We start from the raw sequence: 11829 nt of genomic DNA, 5'->3' as shown, positions 1-11829 counted from the left end.
ACAGCTGGCCACTGAGAACTGTCATCAAAGTAGAGCAATATGTTCTGACAGCAACGAGACTGCAAAGAGGAGACGGAGAGAGAAAAGGAGAATGAGAAAGAGATTGCGCTGGTTTGTGGATATCAGAGAGGAGGCAGTGAGACAATATGAGATTTATTTGACAAAATTGTTTCCAAAGTCTGCGGGCAAAAGCAGTAAAGCAACGCAAGGGAAAGAAAGGATGGAGTGGATGTACAAAACACTCTAAAGGGAAAAAAGGACTCCTCCTTTTTCTTTTTTTTAAGGGCATTAACAAAAGGGATGAAGCAGATAGAGCAGGAACAGCCAGAGGAAGGAGGAGAGAAGGAAAAGAGCAGTGGTATCAGTTTTTATTAGGTGAGAAAAAAGACAGAATTAGCCGAGAGGAAAACACTAAACAATTAAAAAAAAATTGTGAAGACAGAGCAGATGATGAACGCAAAAGTAATGTGTAACAGACACACATTAAACTTAACATGAGGCATCCTACCTTTGGGTAGCGAAATCGGAAATCCAACCGCCCAAACTCGGTAAGAAAGCAGAAGCGTGTAAGGAAAACCCAGTCCTGTAATCAAGAAAAGAAAGAAGCTAAAATGTAAAATAAATTTAAAAATTGATATAATCAAGGTAAAATGAAACTTTTACCAGCATGCTACTATTCATTTTTTCAGCCATCACAGCAGTTCTCTAAGCATTTGCCTCACGCTGCTGTCAATATCAGACTGTATTGAAGTTTTGTAGTTAAAAGACCACTAACCATGCAATCTTAGATTGTCCACTATTTTGGATTTGTGACACTATAGGATCAAGTTAATAAGCCTCAAGTCACACACATGGGCCAAGACACCAGTCTGCAACCATCTGGCAACCAACGTTTGTGAGGAAATAAATGTGTTTTCCCCAACCGGTTGGTAAAAACCTCATTCGTAGTTTGCATGGAGCACGCAACCTCATCCATAAGAACTGTCCAACTACAATCGCAGCAGTGAAGAAAGTTTGACAAGTGTAACACAAACCAGAAAAGGAGACCGTTTGCTTTCAAAATAAAAGCTGCACCTTAGAAAAGTGTTGGCTGCAGTGATGAGGCCATTTTGGAGGCTTCCAGGTCTAAAGATTGAAGCCTGTGGAAGTGCCTTAAACTTGTCAGAGAAACATTTTGAGCTATGACCTCAGTTAACATTTTTCCATGGAGTTCATAAATTCAATCAGTAGTTTCAACTGTTTCACAATACAACATGGAGCTTGTCTAGCAAATTATGGTCCCCATCATATTATCTTTATATGCCAGCTATAAGCTAATTAGCACTAAATACTAAGGCTTATTTCAAAAGTATTAGATAAATTAAAATTCTTACTTGTTCATTAGATTAATCTAAAGCAAGTTATGAAAATTCAAAAAGGTGAGGAAAAAGCCTTTTCTCTCTAAAAAGAAAAAAAAATGCAGAGACTAAAGTGGAGATGCACAGCGCCACAGCATATCAGCACAAACACCTCATACTAACTGTCAAACACAGTGGTGGAGGTGATGATTTGGGCTTACTGTGCAGCCACAGGACCTGGGCACCTTGCAGTCACTGAGTCATCCATGAAATACCAAAGTATTCTAGAGTCAAATGTCAGGCCATCTGTCTGATAGCTAAAATTTGGCTGAAAGTGGGTTATGAAATAGGACAATGAGCCCAAGCACAGCAACAAATCCACAGCAGGATGTCTGAGAAAGAAAAGAATCAAGGTGTTGCAATGACCCAGTTAAAGTCCAGACCTAAACTGCATAAAACTGCTGCGGCATGACCTTAGAGAGATGTGCATAAATGAATCCCCACAACCCACAAAATTCCTCCACAAGGACTGATAAAGTCAACTCCAATGGTTGAGTTTTTTCTTTAGGTAAAGTTGGAGAATAGATTAGACATTTAGATGTTGCACAAGTTAAAAAACAAAAAACTTTTAATTGCGTACATTCTCTGGGTAATGCTGATATTGCATCCAAAATGTATTTAAAAGCTTATCCAATAATTACTTGGATATATCAGTAAACAGACCAACCAGCAGCCAGACATTAACTTGCCTGAAAGCTACAGCACCAGCTCGGCTAAAGAACAGAGAGACTGCGGGGAAGGAGACATATGGAAGTTAAAGATATAAAAGGAAGGGGAGCCGGAGGGAAGAGAAGAAAGAAAATAAGAGATGGTGAGGACATAAATGGAGCTATAAAGACAAGTAAGAGCAAACACCGGGAAAGCGAGTTATAACAGCAGGGAAGAGTTAAGAAGCATTAAAAGAAAAAAAAGAAAGCAGAAAAGCAGTGAAAAACCAAGAAGTTGACAGAATAAGAACAAAAAGAAAAGTATAAATGAAAGAGCTAGTGCCAAGAGCATAAACTTCTAGAAAGGGTAAGCAGAAAGGGCATTAGGGGGCTGCTGAGCACATTAATAAGAAAGAGGTGGAGAGGAAGAAAAAAGTATTTCTTCTTAATATTATTCATCCATAAACTTAGCAGCATGAGACCAGATAACAGTGCTGATGGTGTACTTCACTGAGCTTACATAAGGTACTTGCAGCAGCGTGAGGATGGTGGATCAGTCACTGGTGATCTCTCTATAAATTGTTCTATACAGCTGTAGGTAGACACAAACTGTAGATATGGATCATAGTGCTGAACACTGCACTAACACCACATCACTTATATGTTGTTTACACACGCTTCTCCGTCTGGATGACTGCCCAGTGCGAGTAGGCCCTACTGAGGCAGCCAGAATGAATGAACTGCTTTAAAACTAAAATGAGACATCAAATCCTTAAGAAGTTGTAACAGCTAATCTTGTAAAATTAATACACCAAATGGTAGAAGTCTCATTTGTACAAATGGCATTAGGGGAAAGACTGAGGCTGGATTTATATTTGAAATACTGCAGGTTTGTGGTAAAAGCCTCACAGTCACTAGGGTGTCGGCTGTGATTAACAATATCTTAAGTGCTTGGCTAGCAAAATGACAGACAATGGCCTCTGCAGTTTACAAAAGTAGCTGATTAAATTTGGGGTACAGGCTGGGCGTTTCTGACAAAGTCAAAGTATTTCTGGCTTACATCTAGTGCTGGATGTCATTTTTAAAGGTTTGCACACTGCTGGTATTAGATTAATTTTGATACTTACACAATACAAAGCTGTTTAAACAATGCATTTGAAATGTAAATAAATAAATCATTGAGGCAAGAAACATTGTGAATTTTGATTTATACGTAGCAGTTAACAAATTCAACTTGCACACTAGGACCCCTGGCTCGAGACCAGCAGGAGACTTAACCCCTGTCCCGAGTCCAGATAAAGAGGAGGCTTGAATCAGGAAAAGCATCCAGTATAAAAATGGGAAATCAAACATACAGATCCATCTAACAGAGTAACCCCATGAGAAATAATGAGCAGCCAAAAGCAGCTCCTCATTTTCTTTTTACAATTTTCATTTTTGAAATCAAACTACATACAATACAACACATTTTTGTTACAAGCACTGAGCTGTACTTACCTACAATTACAGTATTTACTTCCAGCACTAAAACAATTTCCAGTTTAGCTTCTGTTGTATTTGTGACAAAAAAAACAATACGAAAAAGCTTTAATGCTGATCCACAGATGACGTCAAATGAAGCAAGACTGTTATCTTAAAGATTAGAACAATTTACATGCTGCAATTTACAAGGAGCAGCCAGGCGCTGCTAATCAAATGCACTTAATTAACTGATCATCAGTAAGTGTGACCACCTCTATAAATGCAGATGTTTTGGTCTGGAGTATTCAAGCGTGTGTTAACAAAATGCTAAAGAGGAAAGTCATCAGCAGTCTTAAAGAAGTAATTGTTGCCGCACATAAATCTAAGAAGCGTTATAAGGTCATTTCCAAACAATCTGAATTCCACCTACAGTGAGAATGATGATTCATTAGTGGAAAACATCATTCTTCCCAGGAGTGGATGTCCCAGCAAACCCACCCAAAGATCAGACGATGCAATGCTTAAGGAAACTGCAAAAAACCCAAGTTCTACATCTCAGATTCTACAGGCCTCAGAAGACTGAACAAGAATGGCCTGTTTTGCCTGCAGAAGTCATCTTCTCTCTAAAAAAGTACCTTGCAGCACAGCTTAAGTGTGTGAAGTTGCATCTGAACAAAGCATGAGACTTATGGAACAATGTCTTTGGTGAGATGAGACCAAAGTGGAGATGTTTGCTCATATTGCACCTCACACCAACTGTCAAGCACAATGGTGGAGAGGTTATGTATGAGCTTACTGTGTAGCCACAGACCCTGGGTTCCTTGCAGTCATTGAGTTAAACATGAACTCTTCTGTGTGCTTAAGTATTCTAGAGCCAAGCTGGAGCTTGACCACAATTAGGTCATGCAAGAGGACATTGGCCCCAAACACAGCAGCAAATCTGCTGAAAAACAAAATAATTAAAAAGGTGTTTTCTAGACAAAGTTCAGATTTTCATGATGAGGGGGGACCTTAAGAGAGCTGTGCATAAACAAATGCCCAAAAATCAATGAACTCAATAAACAACCTTATAAAGAAGAGTGAGCCATAATTCCTCAACAATGATGGGAGACTTATCAAGTCATACAGAAAATGGTTGCTTTAAAATATTCCTGTTAAAAGTGGTTCTACAAGCTATATAAGATGCATATGGTAACCTTGACAGCAGGTGTTGCATTATAAATGTCACAATCCCAGATATTCTCTGAGGTTGTCACCTAAGGAGAGATGCTGCTGGTCTATTTAATTGACAAGAAACATATAAAAGAAATACACTGTCACATATGTCGAAGAAACGAGGCTCCAAAAGCCTTTCGCAAACTCCCACAAAACTTTATCATGAGATACCAATACGCACATAAGCACATGCTGATCATCACATCCTAAAAGCTGCACTAAAGGTTTACAGTAAGTTACAATGAAGAAATCTGCACTTTAATTTGTTCTAAAAAAATGTAACCATTCAAGAATTTTGCTATAAAATTACAATTTGTTCTGATTTCCTAATTAAGACTTGAACTGATGATAAACTTGAAAACTCATTTTATTTGGCTTTTACCAAACAAAAATTTCAGTCAAGAAGCCCTACCAACCTTTTTACAACTATTCATTATTATTGCAAGATGCAACTGCACAAAAGGTATGAATTAATCATTAGTCTACTGTATCAGTGGTTTGTACACATTCATTTCTCCTAAAAATACATCTTTAAACTGTCAAAAGGAACTCCAGTCCCTTCGTGCAGCTGCCAGATGGTGGAAATCATGACAGCGTGACACAATGAATGTTTGATTGAAAGCGAGAAGGATAGTAAATCCCGTGAGGGGAAAAAATATAAATAAATCACTCGCACGTAGAGCAATTGCAACTAACCACCAGTGCAGATGTCCACCACCTAAACAAAAGAGAAAAAAAAGCTGTGACTTAACAGCAGAAGCTATCTATCTTTTGCTTTCACTGGTCTGTGAACAGGTCTCAGCCCGAGTGTGTAATCTGTCAACAGAAGCTGGCTAATATTAGCCGATTCCAAGTCAGCAAGACAGTTCGCCGAATTGTACAAAATTCACTGATAAGACAATACAGAGTAGGTAAATGCTACTGAAGTAGAAACACTACTAAAAAATTGCAGGTATCATGCTGCGTACATATGCTGCATATGGTCTATCAAAAGTGCTTTTCTTTGACAATATTATCTGACAACAAATCAGAGGACGTAGAGGCTATTTTACTCTATTCTGTCTTCGAAATTTTGGTTCGGCTTGACTTGGTGTGGCCACATATGAGGCTTTTAAGTTATTTACTAACCTAAGATTGCTGATTACTATTGAGGCTATGACAATGGAACAGGCACATGCATATAACATATAAGATGATAACTGAATTAACTAATTTAGCTTCACTGGTAAAAGCTCATTTAAACTATAACATGCTGCGCAGAAAATCAGATATAGCCCCTGAAATGTGGATAAAATATTTTATTATTGTGCAGTACCAGCACCTATACGAGTCGGTTAGTGTGTCCAAACTTCACGCTGATCTCAGAGTTGTGCTTAATATTTACTATCCTTAAAATCAATTGTGCTCCTCAAATGTTAAAAACACACTGATCCAAAACATGAGCACATTTTCTTGCACAATGTGCGTATCATCCTGTTGCACGTTTCAACCTCTCCAAAGACCACAGTTTGCCTCTTTCTTATTAAAACAAGCCTTGAGGTTAGTTGTTATGAACTCTTGATCTCCAACCAACCAAGAAAACTCCCCATGCCCCATTATACTGTAATTACCTCTGCCCTGCCTTCTCCCTACATAAACAAGCACGGTGATTTCTGTGCTGAGAAATAAAGTGCATCCAGAGCAGCGTAGCATGGCTAGCGCCGCCGCCTCCATATATCACAGCAAAACAAAACTGCAGCCATATTTCAGCTACTGCCAGCCAGCTTCAGCCCCTGGAGCCTCTGGGTTATAATTCATGGCAAACTCCAAAAGTCAGTGAAGCCCGGGACTCAAGTCCACCTCCGTGCGTCGTCCTGGGTGACGCTTAAGGCAGTAACCATGACAACCAGGGCAGGAGAGGAAAACACTGACCCAGAGATGAATCCCTGGAGAGAGGAGAGAGGGGTGGTCCAGTTGGGTTATTGAGATAGTGGGGGGTGTAATTTAACTCACCACAGGCCAGGACTGTGAAAGACCCTTTTGTTACACGAACACACACAGAATTGCTCGAATGCATCCATCACACACTTTACAGCATGCCATGGCCAACGTGACACATGCCTACCCTTCGATAAAGATCACTTAATGCACACACAAACCTCTCTCCTCCCCCATTAGTGCCATAGCAACCACAGCATACCTTCATTTGCAGCTGCCATAGAAACATTAAGCAACACACAATCCTTGTTTTGTGTTTTTGCTGTGTACTTGTCCTTCAATTTCCTGCACAGGTACCCGGGAGTAGAATACAAGTCCAAACAATGAGGTTCAATGCGGATTTAAGTTCAACTTACTTGCCAACTCTATAAGCTTCTCACACTGAAGAGGACAGTCAGGAATTTCACACACTAATTTCTGGATCAAGTTCAAATAAGTGAATTACTGATTAATGAAGTGACAAAAAAATGAATCTAAAAGACTCGAGAATAAAAACAGAGTTGATGAATTTCCAGTTATCAAGATCCTACTGAAAATTTCTCATCTCAAATTTAAGCATTGCATCAACTAAACCATCAATGAGTGACCCAGTATCTACTGGTCATGCATACTGCCATTAAATGCTTAATAGACTTAAAAGACTTCAGTGTTTGCCACATAATTAGACTGCAGTGGGTGCACACTAATGTCCAAGACCCCTGAACAGACTCAAATTCCACTGTCTTGAACCCCAGGTACTGATGGCAGTCCTTGTTCTGCTCTGCAGCTTCGTTGAGCCTCAGCTCTCCACCTGCTACACGTTCTGGTGAGAGTCACCCTTCAGCTTACAGCAAATCTCCAGTGCGAAACGGGACCACAGTTACCAGCTGCATTCCAAGAAGGTAACGTAGGAGTAGGAGTGTATGATCGAGAGACAAGCAAGCTGAGCGACTTGAAGGACTGCCGTAACAGCAACCTGAAACAGGAGACAGGACTAGCTGATTTCCTGCAACTGAACTTTCACAGTAAGAGCAAATGAGCTTGATTATGTTATTATTTTGGATAGATAAAAGAAAAAAGGCTAATTTGCCTTCATTGGGCAACTGTTAATAGACCTGGATGGTTCCCCCAAGTCTAGTGGAGCCAAACACAAAATAAAACACAGTACATAGTCAAAATTATGTGAACTGCTGAACAAAGCCCGTTGACATCCAGTCATCACATCTATATGTGTTTGAGAACAAATATTCCTAAGCCATAGACATAAGAATATCACTATAAAAGTCAATATTATTGTAGAAAGTCTTTACTCAAGTTTTCTGAACCTGGCTGCAGGGATTTGGTTCTTTTCTGCCGCAGTAGCATTACTGAGGTCAGGCACTGATGTCAGCGATAAGGCCCGGCTTGCAATTGGCAATCCACTTCATCCCGAAAGGTGTTTGATGGGTCTGAGCATTCTGTGCACACCAGTCAAGTATTTCCTCAACACACTCAGAGAGCCCTTTCTATGGACCTGCCCTTGTGTATATGATATCATCACGCTGAAGCAGAAAATGTGGCTCCAGCATTGAACGCAAAAGAATAAATATTATTGGTATAGCAGGTAATTATTCTAATTACTGGAGTAGCTTTGGTCACTTTTCAGGCTAAAACACCAAACAGTGATTTCAGACTGGTGACTGTATATAATTACAACCTTCAACCTTGTTGATCAAGTGATCAGTCAATGATTTGATGAGCAGGATTAATAAATGAAGAAAAATATATTTTGCTGCTGCTACAGAGTTAAACAGCATGTGATACAATGAATGTAGTTAAACCAGTTTAACTACATTTTTCAGTAGCTTGCTAGCAGATCAACTACCCATGTGTGCTTTTAGATTTCAGTAGTTAAGTTACATGCAAATTGTCATTTCTGTGTCGTTTACTAATAAAACTATAAATCTGGGGGATTATTACTATACATTACTGAACCCCTGCTGACCACCCATATTTAAAACAAACTAGATGTGCTATCAACAAAAATATTACATTGCTTGTAATTTGTTCTTATGAAAAGCCCACAAGTGCTGAGGTGATGTGTTTTAGGGACAGATTTAGGTCTCAGGATGATTCTGGGAAGTTGGACAGTAAGCTCACCGGTAACTAGCACATATTAGGTTCCAGTTGTACTCATTATTAGTACTGATTCATTACATCTATTAAAACATTACCAGTGAAGTTGCCTGACTTATTAATCATGTTATGTCCAATACCCCAAAGTTTCTAGAAGGCAGGGGTCTGACTGACATGCAGAGTCAAGGAGGACATTTTTCTGTGAATAGTGCAGTATTCATTTATTTACTTAGCAATTTATTTATAATTTTTTAAATGCAGCTATGTTTCCTACTTAACTTTCCCAGCACTGCAATTCCACAGTGGATGCTTTAAATCAAGCAGCTAACAGAGTCTAACTGAGTCATGACAACATCAGCAAGCTTGTATACTGTTGGATGGATGCAAAGATAGTTCAACACAGGTGTTGAGCAATTCCACAAACGTTAACAACTACGTTCCCACTAGTGTGTGTGTGTGTGTTTGTGTGTGTGTATGTGTGTGTGTGTGAGTGAAGTCCAGAAAAGACAATGAGCCTGGGAGAACAGCAACAGTGGATGAGGTGTCTACCTTAATCCCCTTTTAGTCTTCCTATTTCCCCAAGGCCGCTGCATTGTGATGCAGAGTCACTCAACCACCTTCCAGAGTGTGTGTGCATTGTTGCACTTGTACATGTGTGTATGTACGCCCATTAATCAAGTGCGATGCCTTGATGCAGTATCTGGTCAATTCAGCCTCTCGCAGTCTTATTCTTTCCTCCTTTCTTTCCCCCTCCCTCACACTTTGTCCTTTCATCTCAGTAGCTTTCTATCTTTTTTCTCTTTCTCACCAAAAACCCTGTTTGCTTGCTAAGCCTCATTAACAATTAATTACCAATCAGCTAGTCAAGTCACCCCTGGCCCGCTGGGCTTCTCAATGATTCATTAGTCAGGGTTACACAATACTGCAATGCATTAAACACACTCACGCACAGGCACACATGCAAACACACTCAGCTCTCTTTTTTGTCTTTTGGGGGGGGGGTTCAGTGAGCACACGCTGGGTTTGCAGACATAAAAATACACATACATGTCAAACCCAGCTTATGAGCACATGAAACGCCCACTCGCCACACCTACTTACACACATACGGCACCTGTATCTGATCACAATGTCCTCATTAAAAAGAGATAAAGGAAAACTGATTGAGTTGTGGACTAGATAATACTATCCACACAGGGTTCCCAAAACTTACTTCAAAGTCAAGCTAAAGGACTTTTAAGTGACTCTTAAAAGTCTTGCTGGGTGAATTTCAAGAGTTCAAAACTGGCATGTTTTAAGATAAGACACGGCATTAATTAAAGTAAGACATCACATATGAGGCTTCTTCATGATCCTATTAAACCAAGAACTCCTGGCAAAATCCCTCATTTCAGATCTGCTGCTTTTATCAACCCAGACATATGTCAGTGTTATGTGATGTGAGGTGCTGATTTTTAGGACGGGGAAAGGCCCGGTGGGCAGCAGTATGCTGCTGAACGTGGTGTTAGATTTTTCATTTAGAAACAGAAGTTTCAAGGCCATTTGTTGATTTTTAAAAGGCAACCGTTTGAAGACCTTTCTTTATAAAACCACAAATTTTAATTAACTGTGAAGAATACAAACATTTAAACCTGCTCATGGACATTTTTATTTAATATCTGTATTCAGCACTGAATCCTCAAGCCCACCTCCCTTTTAATGCCCAATAGTTGGCAGAAAACTAGGACTAAATGATTAATTTACTGATTTATCAATACCAAAACTGTAATTTGAAAGAGTCCACTGCTTTTAAATTGCAGTTAAATACTCAAAAAGTTTCTAATCAAGCAAGTTTGACCCAGAAACTGCTCCATTTCTTTTCCTTCAATAACAACACTTCTCTACAAATCAATTTACAGTGTTTTTTAGCTACTTAACAACTGCTGTAGACAAATTTACTTTGATTAACTGCAATTAAATGACCCTTAATAAACTGAAATCTATAATTATCTGTTCTGTCTGTAAGTCAAACAATGAAAAGTTCCAGCTGTTTTAAAAGTCTGCATAATGGTGCTAAACAATTGGAAACATTAGCAACGATATTTATCAGCACACCTCTGCTCAATGGGCTTCCCCGCCCCATTCTAAAACCAACTCCCAGCATCCTGGGGAAAAATACAAAGAAGTCATTTTTACAGCTCACTAACCAAGTTTATTCACTTTTTCTAACTGGATTGCAATATTTGCTTGGATGGTGTCAGTAACAGACGTTTCATTCATGGCAGGACAAAATACAAGATTTCTGAGCGTTTAACGTTTCTCAGCTTTAGTACTTAAAACACCAAAGCTAAAGGCGGGCACTTAAACTTTCACGGTTCAACGGCAGGTGTGTGCCGCTAAAATGTAACAGAGATACAGCTCAGCAGCTGTATATAGCTTGGTTGAATAAAGTCTTTGCTTCAGCTGATTTTTAATATCAGTATGCTGCAAACTCATACGCTTCTATGGACATTAACACAAGAGACCCAGACTGAAGCATAGGGTGGATTTACTGCCTTACTCAGAGGTCCTGTGCCATTGTGTGCTAAAGAAGGGCAAACTTTTTCTCCCTCTCAAAATTTCCCAACTGGTTTTAAAAATGGCGTCCTTCTCCTGTCCTTTAATCTAACAGCACCACCACCCCTCTGTAGGGACATTTTATCAGTGCGTCCACACACTATGAGCCACTTAGACTAATTGTACACATCGACCAGCCCCAAGAAAGCTGTTGACAAGTCCGCACCACTGCCTTTGGACAACTAGGCGTGTGCCTCTCCATATATTTCTCCAGCTGTCCAGCACTTTTCAACAGCTCATCCCTCTCCCAGTGAGGTAAATTTCATTTATCAATTTGCAGCTCTGCACAAACTCAGCCTTCACCTCTGCAGGCATTGACACAGCTACCGCATCAAGGGACCGAAGCAGAGTTTATTCAATGAGTGAGCATGTGAGCGCGACAGACTGATAGGAGTGTGAAGTCAACATGATTGTGTGCATGGGAGTGTGTGTGTGTCTGTATC

The 11829-nt window shown here is 39.7% G+C and overlaps 1 protein-coding gene across 1 annotated transcript in view; it reads right to left on the bottom strand.

Annotated features, from left to right (window-relative positions):
- Positions 1-11829, bottom strand: part of tmem145 (transmembrane protein 145) — a 41717-nt gene that overhangs the window by 27407 nt on the left and 2481 nt on the right. Inside the window, exons 2-3 of the mRNA XM_026184683.1 lie at positions 509-583; positions 1-59 (exon numbers count right to left, since the gene is read on the bottom strand). The exon at positions 1-59 is cut by the window's left edge and continues 19 nt beyond it. Coding sequence (XP_026040468.1) covers positions 1-59; positions 509-583 — 134 coding nt within the window. The remainder of the gene's footprint in view (positions 60-508; positions 584-11829) is intronic.

Source organism: Astatotilapia calliptera, chromosome 11 (assembly GCF_900246225.1).
Source record: "Astatotilapia calliptera chromosome 11, fAstCal1.2, whole genome shotgun sequence".
Lineage (NCBI taxonomy): Eukaryota > Metazoa > Chordata > Actinopteri > Cichliformes > Cichlidae > Astatotilapia > Astatotilapia calliptera.
Note: the sequence above shows the minus strand (reverse complement) of the source record. Positions and strands in the feature narration are given on the sequence as shown.